Raw genomic sequence first — 20,903 nt, 5'->3', positions numbered from 1 at the left:
ATAAGCTGTTCCATCCTTTGTGTTCTCTGTGACTGACCACACAAGAATTTGTGTAAACTAATTTAAAAAAGTAAATTCAAATACAGCTTAGTTGTGTAGACATCTCCTTAACTCTATGGTTAGAGAAAATAACTACATATGATGTTAAAAAACATAAGCATATCCATAAAGATGCAGGGAGATATATGTGAGCTTTGCTTAGTGCTTTTTACTCAAGCAGATTATGGGAAGCTTTGCTTCTCCTTCAGCAAATCAACATGGTTCAGAGGTGTGGCAACTCATAATGAGTACAACTAGTGGGAGCCAGGAATCATGACTGCAGATATGTGATGGCCCTGCTCAGCTTAATTCAGTTGTTCCTTTGTTTTGTATAGGAATGCACTATTTACACATGGAAGCTCCAGTCAAAGTTATCCACAGGGACCTGAAGTCCAGGAATGGTAAAGTAGCAAAACACTGAAATGCTCTGCATTTACCTGTTACCTGTTAATGTGGCATTTAAATCCGTGCCTGAGCTTTGTGAACAAGCAGAACTAACTAATGCCTTGGTTGTCATCAAAGTTGCACTTGTTGAGGCACAGAAAAGCCTGTTTCCTCCTCCCCATCCTGAGCCTGTCTGAAGTTCATTACAGACCTGGCATCATCTAGAGCACTGTGGAGGGCTCTTCCAACCTGTGTCTTGCTGGCCATGATTGGCTATGAAAGCTGATGCAGCTTTCAGATACTGCCTGGGCACTCCTCACTTCTTTTTTCTGTTTGGAAAGGTTGAGTACCAGGAAAGGCTGGCAGACACAACAGACTGGATAAGGCCTATTATGTTCTATCAGAAAATCTTGTCTTTACTCTGGCCTTTTTTGAGGTTTGACAGATATTCAGTCTTTTGAGTGATACACATTCAGTGTGAAGTCTGTACTTAGCAGTTGACAGTACTTTCTGAAATTTACTGAACATTGCCTTTTAGATGAATCATCTACTAGTGGTGGTGGTATAGGAGAGGCACAGATTTTAATAATACACACAGGGAGATAATAGTCAAGAAACATGGAAATCTCACCTCAGTTGTAGGTTTTCTCCTTTCATTAAGGACTCTTCCAGAGAGCTTCTTGTTAAACCTAACTCTACTGGGGAGAATGAAGTTCATCTGTGTTGCTGTTTTTTAACTCAGAAAGGCCTGAAAGGTTTTGCATTTCTTCAGAGGCTTGTAGGTATTCAGCAGATGTTCTGTCAGCTTCTCAGAGAAACCAGGACAGGTGTGCACATTCAGATGCTGGCTCACCTTAGGGTCATTTGTTTTATTGAAAAATGAAGTATTTTGCTGTAAAAATGTATTTGGCTTGCCTTTTGCATTCTTTTAACCTTTTGTTTTTTCATTTTCAGTTGTTATAGCTGCTGATGGTGTGTTAAAGGTATGAACACTTTAATTATTTGTAGAGAGATGCTGCTGCTTGACATGTTTCTATGTCTGATGAATGAGGTCAATACTCTTAATACCAGTTTAATATTTTATTTATTTTTGCCAGATCTGTGATTTTGGTGCCTCAAGATTCCACTCCCATACGACACACATGTCATTAGTGGGCACTTTCCCATGGATGGCCCCAGAAGTTATTCAGAGTCTTCCAGTGTCTGAAACATGTGACACGTACTCGTACGGAGTGGTGAGTGTCTCATGTCACTGTGCATTGTGGCAGCTCTTCAGTAGGACAGAATTCATGTGGTGCAAGAAAAAACAATTCTAAATAAGAACAACAAAAGCACCACACTTCCTTTTAAGACTCATAAGACCCCCAGTTTATAATTACATTTTTGAAAATGATAGCAAGAACATAGTATCTTGCATGTTTTGTACCATCTGATTAGATTAGCAGCATGCCAGTGTAGGAAGTGCGTGTTTTGTCACAATTATTCAGCCTATGTCCATAGGCTTTCAGGAGCTACTGAACAACCTGCATCATGAATCTCTGCTTGTGGAGTTTTTTTGTTGAACCAAGGAGAAAAAGGTTGTCTTGTAATAAGTGTGTAACAAGATGACACTATTAGCATTCCACTTCCCCCAAAATAGAATGTCATTGATTCTTATTAAAAAGCAACTGCTCTATGATCAATTCTTTAAAAGACACTGCTATCACTATTTGTGAGAATAGACCCCATCTGAAAATACAGAAGCCCAGCACTGCTTTTCTGAAGGGTGAGGAATTGGTTATAGTTCATAAGAATGTCAGGTTTTCAGATTCAGTAATGTGAATTACTTTACTCTGTCCACAATTAAACTCTAATTTAGTTTTGCTCTGCAATACAAAGTAGGTCAGAAATAGCCCTGCTGCTCACATCAGTTGTGACTTCTCTGGCAGAGGACAGTAAAGAGTACTTGGGGAGGAAAGGAAAGGAAGTGGGGCTGTAGTTTCCATGCATATTGGTACATCAACCATTTTTCTGTTTGGATTCAACAGTGGATGGCAGAATGAGAAATTCTTCACTACCTGTCAAGTATTGTCTCTGTCTTTGAGAAAAGGGAGGAGATAGAAGTGAGGTTTTAAGCTAGTACCTATGGCTATACATAGCTAAGCTGATGTCTCAGTGGAGGGTGACTTTAACTTTCTGCCAAACAGTTGTTTATAGTGAGAAAAATCTTTGAGACATGATGTGACCACTTAATAGTGAAAGTTTGCAAGGAGCCTATATTGTCAGATTCAAAATCTTTGCTTGCTTAACTGAACTAGGTCACAAAGAGTAAGAGAACATAAGGTAACAAATGTAAATGTTAATGTAAACTGTTACTGGAAGCAATCACATCTTATCCAATGAAGGGAAACGTTCCAGTTTCAAAACAGAACAACAATGTTAGAGGAAAAAATCCAAACATGGTATTATAGTTCAAGCTGCTCACATAGTCATCCTAGTTTGAATTAACTTCAGGTAATGTTTTCAGAGGGGGAGAAGGTAAGAAATTGTTTAGTATCTTATCATGTCAAGTATTAATAGTGCTTTGGAAACAGTATGTTGTGCAAAGTTTATTTTACTTCATTCAAAATGTCAGGTTCCTTTGACAGTTCAGTGCTTATAGGCAGAACTGAACTCCCTTCCCTTTGAAAACAGTTCAGTGTTACCAGAGTATTTTAACATTTTATGGGTGTATAGTGCTACTTTAGAATGTCTAGTAATGACCCACGATTTTTTAATATTTTTTAACTGTGTTCTACTGTGTGTAAAAGCTTATGAATTCATAAACACTTAAGAGTTATTACTCTTTTTATAACTCTAGTCTTGAAACACCATCATTTTCAGAGGAGATAGAGGGGTTGAAATGAAGAATGGCAGTGGCCCAAGTTATCTGTTTCTAAAATAACAGATATTAGGGGGTTATACCAGCAAGAAATGGCCTGAATATAACATTGGAAGTTGGAATCTCCCTATAATAAGTGTTGTGACTACCAGAGAATTAGCTAGGGGTCTGAAAACAAGAAATCTGAGAAAGGGTATTTTTGTCTCTTTAAGTTATTATCATCTATAAAAACAAAATGTAAAGAATTCCTTTTTGAAGCATAACACTTGCCAGCAGCTTTTGTGCTAGAGAGACAAATCTGCTTTACTTCAGTTAAAGTCCTCTTAACAAAGAACAGAATCCTTTCAAATGTAAACTAGTAAGATGCTAGGAATAGATACTTCATTTGCAGTATTTGTCATCTTTCCCATGGTTTTCTTTAATTTCCTTTCTTCTGTTTTTTTATCTGACAGTCTTTTCATTTTACAAACCAATCTGTGATTTTAAATATTATTCTTAATCTGTGCAAGAGCTTTTTTCCATGAAGTATTGAAGTCCTTCTGCAGCCTCATAGGTCTGAGCTGCTTCTCAGCTGAAATGAATTTTTCTTTTTGTGAACAGCTGTATATATGTTTATAGCTAATGTTTAGATTAGCTTGTCCTGCTCTTCGTGGATGGTTAAACAGGCATATGTATTCTCTGAGATACATAGTCAATAATTTATAATACTGTCATGAAATGCTAAAGCTAAATTTTCCAGGAGAATTTATTACCACACAAAGACAGATCTTACACTTTCCTTCATCCATGCTGTAGTTCTCTTTTCTGATACATTTCCAAGTCTGTACTCTAAACAACTGAAACCAAGTGTTACAAGTGATCAACCCTGAAACTGACTTGTATGTCATGTGATGCTCAAAAATTATTCCCTCCCATCTCTGTCATTCCTTCTATCTCTGCCAGATAGGAAACTGTATGTGGAATGACAATGTCACTCTAAAAACTGTTCAAAATCATGAAGACATATGTTCAGAATATGCTATCCTGGCAGAGCTGTTTGTAGTGCACCACAGTGTGTTTGTGTATCAGTATAAATGTGTTTAATCACAGAAAGCTTATCCGGTGTAGCTGAATTATTTTATCACTTATAAGAACAAATAAGTAAAACCATTAATTGGTTATTGGTGGCATAGAGACTGCCATTAAATGTAGCAGCTGTTCAAACACTGCTTTAGTTATGAGAACATATGTTATTTATAGAGGGAATGTTGGCCAGCTCCAGGGGTTATCCCTTACTCTTTTTGAAAAGAATGACACGATCTTTAACTTCAGTTGGATCAATACAGAGAAGACAGACCTAATTTTCACACCTAAGGGCAGTACCTCTGTGAGTGCAATGCTAATGCTTATGCTGTACCTCTGCTAAATGTGGCTCCTGAGCATTGTCTGTGAACAGTTTCCTACCAGACAAAGCATATTTTTTTCAATGAAGGTGTTCAGAGTATTTTCTTTTCCTCAGATTACTTAATTGGATGTTCCCCTATCCAAATGGCACTTTCTTTGTTGGCTTTGCACAGGTGTGGGGATGGGGGTGACGTAGAGGTCTTGTAGGTTTAATTTTTCCTTTATTGTCACATAGCTGAGAGGATAGGAATTGAAATGCACAGCTGAGCCAACAGAATTAAGTATGATCTTTTTCTGAAGACCACATATTTCTTACTCTCAGGTTCATGTATAGGGTGAACATTCATACATTTATCTCTCCTTTCTGTTCCTCTGTTTGAAAAGATGAGTCCAACATCTTCCAAGGCTGCAGCTTGCAAAGCCATAAACCTATAAACAATATTAAATGGCCTTGCTTTGTTTTTCATCATTGTTTCTAGCTTGGCTGTTTTCTCTCTGAGCACCTGCTGTCCATCATCACAGAGATGTCATGTAATTGGTAAAGCAGGTGATCCTCACCATCACAGGTGGGAGGGGCAGTTAACCATGTCAGTCTCAATTAGAATATACAACAGAAAGGAGAGATAAATTGATTTCCTTATGAAGTGAACTGGGGAGTCAGTTCTGAAAATGAACAGTGTACCTCACAATAAAGAGGCTGGGCTAAGTTAGGTTGAGGTCCTTGTCTGCTGCTGAATCACCCTGGGAAGAGGAAGAGGCAAATGAGAATGCAGATGGTATCCATTTGGTACTTTTTAGAAGACTGCTGATGCAATCATTCACCTCAGCTGATGATTCAGGGTAGCTAGTCCATGAGAAGGGGTTGAAACTCCTGTAAAACTGAACATAGAGACGTGTCACCATTGGAAGGAAGGGCTTTCTCTATATATTTGGCCTGAATATGAAAATTGCCCTGTTGTTAAAATATTTTTCTAAACCTGTTTAAGTAAATATAAAGGTTTCCAACATCTGACTTTTATATATTTTATGTTCATTTATTAGTAAAAGGAAGGCATTAAGAAAAATCCTTCTTGATATTGTGTCAAATTGCTGGTTTTCTCTTCAACTATGTACAATCTTGGAAGAGTTTTTAGCTAGCTTTTGGTTTAGGGAGGCAGTGATCTGTTTGGGCTGTGGAAATAAACACTAAAGGTGTCATTATAAAAGAATTCGGTGCAAAATGTTCTGCACAAGCAAATATGCATGAATGAAGCAAGACAGCTCTTACAATTTACAGTCTTCTGAAAGAAAGGTAGCACAGCAGTAGTTTTCCAGATGAAGGCTCTTGAAGACATTTCATTATATTCTTTACTTGGAAGGTTATTTAGATACTGCTCTATCTGATGTGCAAACTTGAGTTTTTTCCTCTGTAGTTTCATGGTGCAGTCCCAACAGCAAGACTGCTTAACCATATGCTTGATTTGGTCCACGAGCCTTTGTTTTAAACTGACTGTTCTATACACTGCTTTTTTGTCCAAAGTACATGGGACTGGTAAATTTTTTCCTTCTCTCACAATTACATTTCCTTCTCTACCAGTAGAGAGGTGATAATTTGAGTTACAACTGAGGTGCCTTTTTTTCCTTCTGAAAGGATTGAACTGAGGCTAACAGGATAATTGAATATGTCTGTGATAGCTTTCCCCATATATTTCTTATTCTCAGAAAAACTGTTCTTATTTTTCCAAGATACCCTTACCTTTACTAATCAGTCTTCTGACTCAAGCAGAATTATTCAAATAGGTCTATTGCTCGAGTACCCTGTTCATTTGATTAAAGGCCCAACTCTGCTTCAATGCATTTTTTTGCTTGACCTCCATCCACCAATATTGTTGCATTTGCTTTCTCATTATCTTCATAGCTGTCCACAATCCATTAAAAATTATGCAGCTGGAATAAACCTGGGCTCTAACCCAAACAGTGAGGATATAGAGACTTGCATAAGGATCTTAATGCATTTTGGCAAATCCTGCATTAAAGATTTTTTGTTGTTATTATACTTGATATATGAGCAGAATAAAAAGTTTGTAGATATTTGCAACAAGATGTGCAGATGAAAGTTCTGCTTTTAAAAAAAGGGGACATATACAAGTAGAGGTACAAAGTGCTATTAACTTGGTTAAATTCCAATATGTTGTCCCAATGGCAGAAAAACAAGTTGGATTCATTGACTTGAAGTCTTTTTGTTAATGTCAAACTCTTTTTCTACAGAGTAGCTTAGATTCTTGAGTACAGTGTAACCAAAAGGCTAAAAAAAAAAGCATGCAAAATTATGAGATCTTTTGATATCTAAGGACAGTATGTCTATAAAAACTTGAGGAGAACAGAGTAATTTTTTATATGCTGTATATTGCTTGGTTTAATATGGTCACATACTTGGAGATAAATAGTTACAATTTGGATTGCAAAATTATATTTTTATAGTCATATCATAGGAGCAAAATACCTTTTGGGTCATATTCAGTGGTTGCAATCGCATAGAAATATTTTTAAATGAAAAATTACTGCAAAACAAGGATATGTCTAGTTGGAGCTGAGAAGGAGAGGAAGCGTTCATTGTCTTCCCAAGTCCCAGTTTCCAAATGGGAACTTTATAGTGTACAAAGATAGTATAAAAGCAACCCAGTTTTTCATCTTGGCTTTTCTATAGAGGAAAAAGCAGAAACATTCAAATTAATTTTGTGAGAGGATCTTGCACACAAACACTGGTCCAAGTTCCTGCAAATGAAAACTGGTTGCCTGGTAATTGGATACAGAATAGTGCTGTTTCAAGGTTTAATAATGTATTTAAAATACAAAGTACAGAAATAAAAATTCTTTTCTTTTTTTCTCTTCCAGGTTCTCTGGGAGATGCTAACAAGGGAGGTCCCCTTTAAAGGCTTGGAAGGATTACAAGTAGCTTGGCTTGTAGTGGAAAAAAACGAGGTAAGACTACGTTTCTACATTCAGGTACATAGATCAGAAAACAGTATTGGGGTTTTGCAAAAGACTTTTTCATCTTCTTCAAATTGAAAGTAAGTTCACGCGTATGGAAAGATTAGCAGTAGGAGCTAACACAAAGGGTCAAAGTGATGTTATTCCTCATGAATGGACCCTTTACATCTAATTGTTGCAGCTTCACGTCGTGATGCTGTAGATCAAAAATTGTACAAGTACTGTACTAGTTTCTCAGTCTCAATTGTAAAACCTAGGGGTTTGTTCTTAGTGATGAAAGAAGCCATTGCGTCCAAGGTAGGGGAACAGTTTAACTCCATCTCCTGCGTTTAGGACATCTTTTTACTGGCCGGGAGTTGATATATCTGTAAGAGACCTTCAGCTACTTCAACTTAACTCTCCCAGCAGGAGTCACTATAGTACAAGAAACTGCCGCTTAGATGAAAATTTCAAAAATAAAAGAAGAAAAAATAGTTTTAAAAAAAGAGAGAAATTACAGTTTTGCCACCTACGTTCAACACTACATTGAAGATGAGCTCCTCACTGGTATCGGCAAGGCTGTGGCATAGCTGCAAGCCTCCTCATGCAGAGTCTTTCCATTTCAAAAGCACTTCAGTGGTGTAAACACCGTTTGTACAGTGTCCCCAGCCTCGCTTTTCTTCTTCTCACAAATTGAGGCTTTCAGTTAGTTGGACATGTGAGCGTATATCTGAACACATAGTCCCTTGATATCAAAGACAGTAACTACATTTAAAAAACATTTAAAGTTGTGACTGTACCACACACAGACAAGCATGGAAATCCTCCACAAAGATGAAACCTCCTCTATCTAGACACAGCGGAAGCTTGGGAAACATTACAATGGCGAGGCACTGGCTGTACAATACAGATTTCTATTATTCTACATAAACTGTTTCTCAAAATGCTTCAGAGTTAAACAGAGGAGTTAGGTTTCCTCCTCTTAGTTTAATGTTTTTTGTTGGTGTTTTTTTCCCTCTCTCTTTTTTCTTCTTTTTGAGGACTGGATTAATTCCAGTGAGCGTCACTGTGAAATACCAATTAGTTGGAAATGCCACACTAACAGTGTGAAGATTGTGAATGTAGTCTTCTACTGCATTTATCAGAGCAGGGGGCACAAAGACACTCTTTCTCCTAGTTTAGGAAAAGCCTCACACATCATTTTGAAGGAGGAACCAAAAAGCCTTCCATCAACAGTATTAGGTTCTTGTGCCTACCACATGCAGTTTTATGTAAGGAGTACGGAGTGGCATTGGGAATGTTGTAAAGACAAGCAGTCACATGCTGAAACAGGTCCAATAGTACAACACACATTTCTCTACAGTTTTCCAGAGCAAGGAATTGTGTAAAATACAGTATGAACAAAATGCAGACATGACTATTTTACTCATGGCTGAAGAAACCTGAGGGGTGGTATTCTCAGAGTCAGCTCTTTGCCTGTCAGGTACCACTAGCCTGTGGCTACCACTTTCCTTAGAGGGCTGTGAGGGAGCTTATAGGGCATTGCATACTTTTATTTTTTTCTGGGCATGACATAGGTAACATGTCCAGCATAAGCCTTGTAAAAGTCAGCTTGTGCTACCTTTCTTCTTAGTTTTCTATGTCCCAAAATAAGTGTAAGGGTCAGGTTCTGCTCTTAGTTCTGTCTGTTGATATCAGTGGGATTGCGTGGTTCCAGTCCTCAACAGAATTGGATTACTGTTGAGCCACTCCCACATTTTTTGGACTGCAAGTCTTTTGTTAAAATCAGTGAGGGATTAAGGCCAAAGCATAACTGTATAAGGTGAGAAATACCCTTTGTAAAGCCTGAGGCTAGCAAACAGAGTAGATTCAAATGTTTCTATATGGATCTCCTTTGACACTATTCATAATTTCACAGTGTTATTTTTATTCTGGTAGAGATTTTTTAAAGCTATTCTTTTAAGAAAAGCAAAGCATGAGAGTTCAAGTTATGCTAGACGTGATCTCATAATAAATTGCCACCAGGAAATGTATTCTTTATCATAATATGACATTTGGAACCTGCTACCTCTGTATTACATATTAGGTAGGTGACATTCTTCACTAGTGAGACAATTGATGATTGCAACTGTTCGTCTGCCTCCTGGAACAGTAAGGGTTACAGACACTACTGTAGCAAGACTAGCTAGTGTATTTTTAGGGTAATGACTCAATTAGAGACCAGACACCAGTACAACTTACTTAAGCATTGTACAAATTTCTCTGTATTTCCTCCACAGAAACTCTTGCATGTGAAATTATGATATTAATAATTAGATTTCTGCAGTGCTCTGCCTCTGTATCTCATGTTTCCAGTTCTTACAGAGTTCAAATGCTTTTGGAGCAGAATTTTTTAACTCTTGCTTTTGGCTGCTGTGTCTTGTAAGGCTTTGCAGGTCACACTGCAGTAATGTAATGGTACAGAGTGACATAACTTGCTCTATTTTACTTCTGAAATGGCAATAGTAGGGCAGATGAGAGGGTCTTCCTGGCAGGTTAGTCTGAACAGGAATGTAATACCTGGTTCTCGCCTCATAGAGGAGAAGAACCCTTTTTCCAGCTTGACCCTCTTATGTTTGGACTCATTTTCACTGAGAAAATGGTTTTCTATCTAATTTTAAAAAACTTATTTATATAAAATGAAACATTTAATGGCCTTAGTGAGAGCAGAGGGATCTCCTTCAGTGTGAAATGTTGGAAGCATGTGCAGTCAACTGGAGAGGCTTCAGTATCTCTGTATGTGAGAAAGGATTTGCTTCTAGGCTTTCCAGTCTGGAGGCAGGCTGTTAATGTAAGAATCTTTTAAATTAAAACTCTCAGCAAATGAAACCAAACTAGTTTCAAACTAATTCTCTGTAGTCAGTCCTGGCTATAACCAGCAACTCCTTGTCTTCAGTCATTAGGAAATATTTATGAGTTCACTGTGCTCTGGGAGTGCTTTCTGAGATCTGCATGTCCTCATTAATCCTGCTGACCACAGGCTCATGAAACGTCTCTAGTGTCATGTAGAGCTTCACTTAACTCTTTTTAACTCACTTAATGTAATCTATATTTCTGTTATTTGTGTGTCAAGAGTGATTATAGTATTGTACAGCCAGATCATTTATGTGGGAGAAAGGAATTAAGGCAGGCTGTACATTATGCCTATCTGACAAGCATCTTAAAATACTGTGCAGTAACATCCACAAGCGATTGTTTTAGTGTTAAAATCTGTTTGTCTTGGTTTTGCTTCTTCTCTCTGAGCTTTCTTAAGGAACTCCATTTGTATATTTGATATATTACTTTCTCATAGGTCTATTAAAAATTATTTGTGCTTTTTGCTAGCATTAGTAATTTTGATTTTTCTTTCTAATATGTCTCCACATTTTTTATATTGTGTTTAAAAAGAGAAAGTGTGCATTAATTCTTTGAAGTTTATTGTTCTCATAGGAAATTGCTTAGTAGCAGCTTAAAAGGAAATGTTTCCAGTAACTGGTACATTTTCTTTCCATTAGAGATTAACCATTCCGAGCAGTTGTCCCAGAAGTTTTGCAGAACTGATGCACCAATGTTGGGATGCTGATTCAAAGGTAATTAAATGTGTGTTTGATTTCTGCACCTCCACTTCAGCCTTGTTTTGTGAAGTTCATTAGCATTTCTTTAGGGGCTAACAATCTGAGCTAACATCATTAACACATTTCTTCACAAAGATACCAGGATTGTCTTTTTTTTAGTGGGTTTATATATTTATACCTAAATATCTCTCTCCCTCCCTTTTAGTCAAGAGTTACTATGCTGCTAACTTTCCTCACTACTAAAGACAATGAAGGGAAATATGGTAAAATGGCAAAAATGTAGCCATGGAAAAATTGTGGGTTTTATATTTTCTTCCAAAAGTTAATACTTCATCCCTCTTGGATGTATGTGAGCATCACATTATGAAATACAAATTTCAAGGTCCAGTTCTGTGCCCTACTTGTGTTGAAAACACAAGTGTAAGTAAAGAATAAGTTAATCCATAAAACATAGGTAGGAACAGCAGCAACACATTCTAAATTAACATTAAACCTTTCCTAATCTGTTCCCTTAGGGCCTGAATGGTGAGCTTTATAAAGAATGTACTGTAATAATATGATAATGACAGTGCTGTTTAACAATGAAACAGAATAAAAAGTTAAAAGAGCTACACCTTTGTCACTATTAATCTGCTGCTGCAAGGAAGGGATTAAATAAGTATTTATACAGTAAAAGCTTTTGTACATTATTAGAGTTACCTTCTTTAAATGGACTTTGTGACCATCCTGTTGTACATAAAACTGGCTGAAAAGAGCCTGTGGGCATACTAGCTTTAGTACCAAGGATTAACATCTATTTCCTTTGCCTATGAAAATATTTGAGACATTGAAGAATAGTTAAACAAAGAAAACTGTACTTTTTTTCCTCAAGTCAAGGTACCAGGAAGAGCTTTGTTTCTTTAAACTCAGGAGAAAGTTAGCTACTACTTCAGAGAGACCAAGATTAATTCCAAGACAAATTAGACCATAGAGATGCTCTAAACTAGAATTTATCACCAAAGAGTAGCCACAGAAGAATAATATGAAAAAGGAAATATCCATTCTTGGTCTCTCTTTTAAAAGCAAGGGGTTGGTTGCTTTCCTACAGAATGTATCTGGAACCCTGAGATCCATCAACATGTGATTTCCACATGAACAGACATATAATTGCTATTCTCTTAATAATTCTATGTATCCTCCCCACAGAAGGGAGGGGAGAAAAATGCTTTGAGTTTTTTAATCTGCAAGTAGGCTGCTTAAGTTTTAGTTCAGTGATTACTGAAGGGGACTTTGAGTGCCAGCTGCTTATCTTTACTAACTGCTCCAAGTGTCAGCATCATTACCAAAGGCCTCAGAAAAGGAATTATTTGAGCTTCTTTTCTGTAATTGTAGCACATACTGGATCAGCTCACTCTCTGCCTTGTTCGAGCCACATCCATAAATGTCCAAAAGACTGTTGCTGTTTCTCAAGGAGAGGGAAGGATTTGCATGTTGTTAAAGAATGATACTTAACCATCAGGCTGAGTTCTGTCTGATAGAGTAATTTAACTGGGTGTGGACTGGTTCCTCGGGATGTTGTTCCCAGAGGTATCTCTGCCTGCAAAGTGTGAATCTCATGTGAGATGGGGTTTTTCTGACAGTCTGCTCTTCGCTAGTTTGTTTCATGCAGCTCTTCTTCTGTTAGGCAATTACAGCTTTGTTCACATGACTGAAATGGAGTAATCTGTGGTCACAGTTTGGACATGTGACTGACTTATTCAGTCACGTGCTGGGAAAGGTTCGCTACTTACAGCTCTCAAAATGCTTTGATAAAGGGCTGTGTGGCCTGCATGAGCCAAAAGATGGAGCACGCTCCTCTGAAATACTGCTCTGTGTAACATTCCCTTTTTGCCAGGATTAGCTTCAGAAAATCAGATCGTTGATGCATGAACAAGATACTGAAGGTCAAGCAGGGGTGAGCTTGAGTATGTCAGCTGCTCAAAAGCAGTTGCTAAGGTGCATACTTCTAGCCCACAAAAAGGTAGCTTGCCCCTAAGAAATGAGGGATATGCATTTATGATGGGGCTAAGGAATACACTTGGAGAGCTGCTGCAGAGCAGCTGGAGTGTCAGACACTGCTCACACCATAATTTCTTCATGGGAAAAGACAGAGTTATTAACGTTGCTTTGAATTCTTAAGAATTTCTTCATGTGGAGAAAAATATCTCTAGTGCTCCATGTGATACTTGAAATGGTAGTCTTTATGCAGTTTAAACTGGTGGTTGAAACAAATAGTTCACATCTTAAAATTTCTACCAAACAAGGTGCTTTTGCTTAGGTATTAGGTAATTGTAGAAACAAGGTTGCTCATCGCTGATGTCTTTGTTTACTGGGGTTACTTGCTTTAGAGAAGTAGGTGAATAATTCTTTCTCATTTCATCTGTTCCTTTATTTTCTCTCCACATCAAAGATGTTTGTAAATTATAGAGTATTTTAATGGAAATCAGAAATCTGGGAACAGAGAAGAAACAAAAAATGAAAGACATATGGATTAAATATCCTGGTTTTATACAGACCTATTCAGTAAGAAATACTGAGTGGAAGGAAACAATGAAAACATTAGCCAGAATTATTTCTAGAGGGGCATATATTTTAAAGATTTCAGTATGAGACATAACAGATATAAAGGGAAACAGTTTTCAAAGGCGACTCATGCCTTGATATTTTAAGAATCCCTTATAAGGGCTTTCTAGAAAGTGCTAAGCAGTTATCCACTGAAAAGAAGATTTTTTTTTTTAAAGTTTCTCAGCTCAGGCTCCCAGTTTCACAAATCACTTCTTGCCAGTTTTAACCAAGGTATCACTCTGCATTTAGAGTGCATTTATTAAATCTGAAATTATCCTTTCCTAGGGGCAAGAAACCAACAAAATCCACATGACAGTATAGGCTTGTGCCTTGTGCCTTCCTGTCAGGTTTGTCTCCATGCAAAGCTGTTACCTGTAAACCTGGCAGCTGCAAAGCTGGCAGGGTAACTGCTGGCTGTTTACAGGATTTGCACAGCCAGAATGTACAGTACTTTGGCAGTACTGTGTGACTCTGCATTTGTTCCAGCTCCAGTTGCACCAGCTCAGCAGCTCCTTCGCCTGTAGTGCAGAATCCACCGAGAGATTGTGGCTGCTTCTCCCAAATCACCTGGTTGATCCTTTTGCCTGCCTTTAGTAGAAGCCCTGTTTTCTCTGTCATTGTCTCCACTCTGGTTGCTTCAGCCAAGCCTGACAGTAGCATTGACTGTGCCCACTTAGTATCAGCCTGGCCCTACAACTTCCCAGAATACACCTGAGAAAGAAGGAGCAAGCAAAAATCATAGATGTGTTTTGTAAATGATCCTGGATAGTCCATAAAATATTGTAGATAATTCAGCATGGAAATGTTTTCCCTTGGTGTCTTCCTGAAAATAGAATTTGATTTGTATAGGCACATTATGTACCTGCCAGTCTGTTGGACAATGTGTAGCAGTTGCAGTACCCTGGTAAATTGCAGGAAGCCACTATCTCCTGTCTGGCAGTTCCTCACCATTTGGGAGGCCCTTGAATCCCTTAACAGTTCACATCCACTGGTGTGGATACAAGAAATCCAGCTTTAGCAACAAAAAGGATGAAGGCCAGTCAAAGGTTCTTCTGCCCCAAAATTGCACTGGAGTTGGTGGTGGTGGTGCCACGGATGGATTTTATGATCTGTGCGCCCAGTGCAGCACACTCCTGACCTGGGGAAGTTCAGGCTCTTCCCAGGGTGTGTTCAGAGGATCTGCTCAGCTCTGGCAGGTCCAGCACCATCATGCATGTGGAGGGGAGGACACCTGCCTCCCCAGCCCCCTGTAAAGGCAGGGGGACCCTGCTGGTTTCCATACTGGGACTATGTCACCAGTGCAAGCAACGTGCTGCATGACAGGTACCTGTTGCTGTGAAGCTCTGCATGCCCAGTGTGCTGCTCTCTGCATGCTGGTCTGGGGAGCAAACTGTATAAGCACTTGTGGCTGGGAAAAGCATGGCTGGGGCAAAGAAAATTCGTGTAGCTCACTGAACTGCCCGTTGCCTGAAATCACGGAGGTGGACCAAAAAATGACAGACAAAGCCTCCAGTTACAGACGAATAGTGCAGCGTTACAGTATAAGAGAGCTTGTCTCTTTTTTTGTTATGCATTTGACACTTTTTCATGCTGTTTGACATTTAAAATAAAGAAATTGTCTGTCTTTTATAATGTGGAAATCACTTGGATCTTCCTAAGAGAGACACCTCAGCATTGTTCCTAATTGTTTTTGTGCTCCCAAATTAAAATGCACGTTTTAATTGCGGCATCTGTAATTTTAGCAGAAATGGTATAATTAAAGGCACGGTAGAGAGAGAATGTGCATCATCCCCTTATTATGTATCTACATTTTGTTTCAACCTTTTGTCTCAACCTTGTCTGGGGTCTGTCAAACAGACTAACAGAGTCAGCACTCTTTCAAGAAACACATTTAACTGGCTTTTTCAGTTTTCAGTTATTGTCCTACTTTATAGCTTCCCTTTGGGACTAAGGGAAAAAGAATTAAAAAAAATAAACAGAAAAGTTTTAACTGGTCTTTCTGACTTGTGAGCACAGTGGGTCTTGGATGGAGAGCCCTGGAACAGAAAGTTCAGTAAATGAGCCCAGGACAGAAGAGCACAGAGTGCACTAATGTAAGCTTAGCTGCCAGGCAAGACATCCTTCCCTAGCCTCCATCTTCACTTCTTCCCTGGCTGCTCCTGAAGTAGCTAAGTGCGAGTTTTTCTGAAAGTATCTCCTCTGCAAGAGGGGAATTGCAGCCAGATACCTGGTTTTGAGAGGCAGCTAAATGGCTTGTTCACACACCAAAAAGTTTACATTAATACCTGTAAAAGGCCATCTGCATAATTATCAGTTGCTGATGGTCCAGCCTTCTCTATTTGGAAGCATTTTCCCTCTTAGCTTGAGAAAAATTATTCTTTCAAATTAAGAATCTAGATGATTATTGATGATTCTAATGTTTAACACTGTTTTACTGGTAGACATTTGAGACAGCTAAAGGCTTGAGTCCTACTAGCCTCTGTGACTCTTCTCAAACTTCTCTCTAATGGAAGAACAAAAAGAAGCCATTTACAGACTTACAGCCCTCTTGAAGGATGCTGTGGTCAGAAAGAAGTGTGTCACTTCTGTTAATTGTGGTGTTTCAGTTGAAAAATTCCTGCAGATAGTTTTAGTAGTTCTGTATAATGCAAATGCTCTGTTTTGATTTTCTTTTTTCTTCAGAAAAGACCATCTTTCAAGCAGATTATTTCAATCCTGGAATCTATGTCAAATGACAGCAACCTTCCAGACCAGTGTAACTCATTCCTGCATAACAAGGCGGAGTGGAGGTAAGTTATCTTTCTTCCAAGATGATATAATGTGGTTTTACATTGAAATGGTATGAGTGGGTTTTTTTTTCAGAAAGACATCACACTCCAGTGATGTACTGGTAGAAAATATGCGTGCTTGAAGTATTTTTAGAACGTAACTTACCTTGTTGTTTTTCAGGAATGCCCAGAATGTTGCGAAACTTGTATTAGGAGCCAATGCACTTAGCTGTACCCTATATTTATTATTACACTGGTTTAGGCATCATGGTATTTATGGTTTTGTGATTCACATCTTAAAACCAATTACAAGGTTTCAGTCAATAGTGTGGGGGCAAAAGAACTCAGATAACATGTAGGTTTGATGCCATTTTCACAGAAAGGGTATTGGTGATGTTAATATTAAAACCGAAAAAAGATAACAGGCCTAAACCCCACCCCCCCTTCCAAGCCAAACCTCTGTGTGCATTCTGCCATATTTTATGTGTTCTCTCCTTTGTATCAACTGTGTGTTCACATGTCCAGCATATGCCCAGGCCAGTCCTGTTTTTACATAGTGTTCCAGCATTGCTTGAGCATATGATTTTAGCTATTGCTGATTGTAATTGTTATTCATAAATGATTGTAAATAGAGATGAGGTTTGAGACTATTTGATTACATTACAGTTTTGCAGCAAAACTTCCAGCCTCTTCTTTGGGATGTGCCAAAACTTCAAAACCTGTCCCTGAAGTTTATTTGTGTGTTAGAAAACTTGCTGCTTCCCAGTACAGCCTTCTGTTTGAGATGGAATATTGAAAGCAGATCTGCACAGGGAGATGATTTTTGCAGATGATCGTGTCTCAGTCTATATTAAGAAGCGTTGGCTTTATGCCAAATAAGCAGGGAGCAGAAATACCGAAAGATGCCCTGCATCGAAGAAACCGGGACAGGGTGGAGGATGGGGAAGAGCACATGGAAATGGGGCTTGTGTCAAGCCCGGCAATCCCGCGGTTCTTCCTCTGCCTTGCCAGGAAAGGCAAGACGTAGATTTTAATGGGGCGAGTGGAAAAACTGAGCTGTAGCTGGGACGGCCCCGGTCACGCGGCGCGGTATAAATAACCCGGGCCGGGCCCGGCCGGGCGGCGGGGGCTGCGCGCCATCTGCTGGCGGCAGCGCCGCACTGCGCCCCGCGGGGCCGCCCCGCCGGGGCACTGCCCCGGGCCCTGCCGCTGCCCTGACCGCGGGGCCGAGCCGCCCTGCTCCGGGCACTGCCGCTGCCCTGACCGCAGGGCCGAGCCGCCCTGCCCCGGGCCCTGCCGCTGCCCTGACCGCGGGGCCGAGCCGCCCTGCTCCGGGCCCTGCCGCTGCCCTGACCGCGGGGCCGAGCCGCCCTGCTCCGGGCCCTGCCGCTGCCCTCCCCGCGGGGCCGAGCCGCCCTGCTCCGGGGCCTGGCACTCATGGTGGTACCTAAAGTGCCCCAACTTCATGGACAGCGTTGTTTATGCAGACTCTGAGCATCGTGTGGTGGGTGTTACAGCAGACAGAACAAGGAGGGTTGGAAAAAAAGTACACCATCGTGAGGGATTTCTTATAACAAATATTAAAAGATGAGTGATGCCTAAGAAGGCTACCTGAAGGCAGAAGCAAGACAGTGTTAAATGAATAAAGTAGGTATTTATTAAAAGGCCTTCAAAGGTTACACCTTGGCATGTACAAGGCCTGGCTGTGGCTCTACCGAAGATGGACACAAAATGGATCCTGGTCATGTTTTCACATTTTTATAAGTTTTGGTCCATCCATACATTGGGATTAATTGTCCAATTACAGCTTCAGGTTATGAAGTCCCATCCTCCTAGATTGCTTTGCTGTTGTTCACACTTTTTGGGCCTAAAGCTGTAATGGTGTCCTTGGTTCTTGAGCTGGAAATTGATTGTTTTGTCTAACTAAACTGTGAAGAGAAAGTGCTAACGCTTTATGTGAAGTTCAGAGCCACACTCTAAGGCAGTACAGAATCTGAAAAATATATAAGCTAAAACTTAAGGTATCATGAACAAATATTCAAATGCCTTTAGGAAAAGTGAATAACTACTTAACTCTTGCCAATATAGCGAAATAAAAGCTGTGCTAGCTGACATTTGGTAACAAACATTGTTTTACTTAATCTATTTATTGAAGTGTGACTCAAGTGACCCAAGTATTTCTTGCAAATTTTGTTTTGATACACCTGAGTTTCTCAGATGAGGAATGTCTGAAAAGATGTTAAAAACAACAAAACGTGTGCAGCAACACAAAGCTCTTTGGTATTATCAAGTAATGAAAAAAGTTCTTACCATGGAGACTTGTGTTAAAAATAAATGTGGCATTTTTTCTGGAAGAATAAATGACTTGGAGACAAAGAAATGTGGAGAAAATAAAAATTGGTGATGGGACTTGATTTTCCTGAAAGCAAAAATGACTTTTTAGTTGAGCCAAAATGAAAACACAGTGTTCAGTGGGCACTTGCTTGGAAGCTGGAGGGGTGCTCTCCTGTCTAAATTCTGGTAGCAGCTTCCCACCCTGATGCAAAAGTTGTGTCTGAATGGAAGCTTTCATGAATGTTTAGCCAATAAACTGAAAGTATGCCAAAAATTTGCCACCTGAAGTAGATGAAAGATGCATAAAGTGATCCCAAAGGATAAACTAAGAGACTAAATTTGTTACTAAAAACAATTTCCCAGAAGTTTAATGTATTTTAACTTCTGCATTGAAAAATCTTAGCTTTTACTGATGATTTTTTTCCATGTTTTTTTATCTCATAGTGATTTGCAAAGAGATAGTGGAACTAGCAGCAGGGAAAGAATGAGATGTATTACCACAAAATAGGGAATTTTAATGAAGCCTGGATATCAGAGCCCTGGAGAAGGATGGGCTTGGGAAAAGCAAAAATTATGCTTGTTCCTTTGAGGGACCTCTGAATTAATGATCCAGATACTACACTTACCAAACCAAATCAAAGCTCAGGCAAGCTGGATTGCATTTTTCCCCACTCTTAAAAAAAGGCAAGCTGAGGTTCTTTTTGTATAGACATGCCAAAATTGTAGCTGTAACAGCAAGTAACTGGAGTCTTCAGTATCACTGAGTAGCTGGCATGAAAACTGAGAGTGGGCTGAGTCTGTACATAACCACTGGAGTTAATAAAACAGATGATTCTTTGACTTACCTATATGATGTGGTCCTATTTGCAGCATTTTCTGGTCTTAGCTTTTATATTAATATTTTGATCTGCTTGTTCTGTTTTTCTTTAAAATAATTCAGTGTCTTCTTTCCTAACTGGAAACTGCCTATTTGGCACATTTTATTAATAAAATTAGGACACTGCCTTATGCCTGAGTTGCATAGGTCTGCCCTATTCTGTGATCTTTTTGGAGCCCTTTTTCAAGTCACTCCTATTACAATCAGAAAAATTACTGTAGAAGTAATGATGTTTCAGTTCAATGAGAGATCACATTTATCTGCATTTAGTCATATATACTAGCTGCAGCTTTCCTTCCATCCTCTCTCCACGAGTAGCTGCTCCAATGATTAAAATAGTTTACTAGTGATACTTATATTAGTGTATTAGCAGTTCAAGACATGTAAAGAAATGCCAGTCATTGTTTTTAATCTGTGAATGTTTATCATTATAGTTTCTAGTAATGCAGTATTTGTTCCTCAGTGTTACAGAGTGAAATTTTTCTGGAAAAACCAGTAAACTCACACTACAGAAGCAAACAAATCCACATGCCCTACAATGTATAATGTTTCAAGCTGCTTCATTTATGGAGTAAGACTCATTAACTGGGCAATGTACAGTAGCTTTCTCTTTAATTACACTTTCATTATGCAGTGGAATTATTTTTCAGAATGCAACTGTTTTTGCAGACTAACCTTTTATTATAAGAGAAGTTTCTGTCTAATGAAGAGAGATAATTACAGTACAAAACAGACTTTTGACAGTGAGAAAACTATTGTTACCAGGACTCCCCTAGTGCATAATATTATTTTATAAGAGAATGTAATTTACATATTTAAAAAATTATAGAGTTGTGTGTAAGTAGCAGCGATGATGAGAGACAAACTAAGAAAAGCAGTGCTTGCAACTGCCCTCAAACTGCTGTTTCCACAGTAGATAGCATAGTTTGTGTTGCACCTGACAGAAAGGGTTTATGAGGGATATGGGTGTCTGGGGAGGAGTCACTTTCTGATTTTTGGTCCAGTGCCTTTTAGTTTGTTCCCTTGTTGTCTCTTTATTATGATGTGTGACCACTTTCTACCCAGCACATGGATCAATCTTAATCTATGCATGCCTAAATATGATAATTTTTCTTGAAACCTGAAGCATGGTA

The 20,903-nt window shown here is 39.0% G+C and overlaps 1 protein-coding gene across 2 annotated transcripts in view; it reads left to right on the top strand.

Annotated features, from left to right (window-relative positions):
* The window catches only part of MAP3K20 (mitogen-activated protein kinase kinase kinase 20), an 89,023-nt gene that overhangs the window by 34,598 nt on the left and 33,522 nt on the right, over window positions 1-20,903 (top strand). For both annotated transcript variants that reach the window (XM_056495927.1, XM_056495928.1), the window contains 6 exons: window positions 375-440; window positions 1,378-1,406; window positions 1,521-1,658; window positions 7,541-7,627; window positions 11,149-11,223; window positions 16,474-16,580. In XM_056495927.1, coding sequence (XP_056351902.1) covers window positions 375-440; window positions 1,378-1,406; window positions 1,521-1,658; window positions 7,541-7,627; window positions 11,149-11,223; window positions 16,474-16,580 — 502 coding nt within the window. The remainder of the gene's footprint in view (window positions 1-374; window positions 441-1,377; window positions 1,407-1,520; window positions 1,659-7,540; window positions 7,628-11,148; window positions 11,224-16,473; window positions 16,581-20,903) is intronic.

The sequence above is a fragment of the Oenanthe melanoleuca genome, chromosome 7 (assembly GCF_029582105.1).
Source record: "Oenanthe melanoleuca isolate GR-GAL-2019-014 chromosome 7, OMel1.0, whole genome shotgun sequence".
NCBI lineage: Eukaryota > Metazoa > Chordata > Aves > Passeriformes > Muscicapidae > Oenanthe > Oenanthe melanoleuca.
The sequence above is the reverse complement of the archived record's forward strand: the minus strand, read 5'-3'. Positions and strand labels throughout refer to the sequence as shown.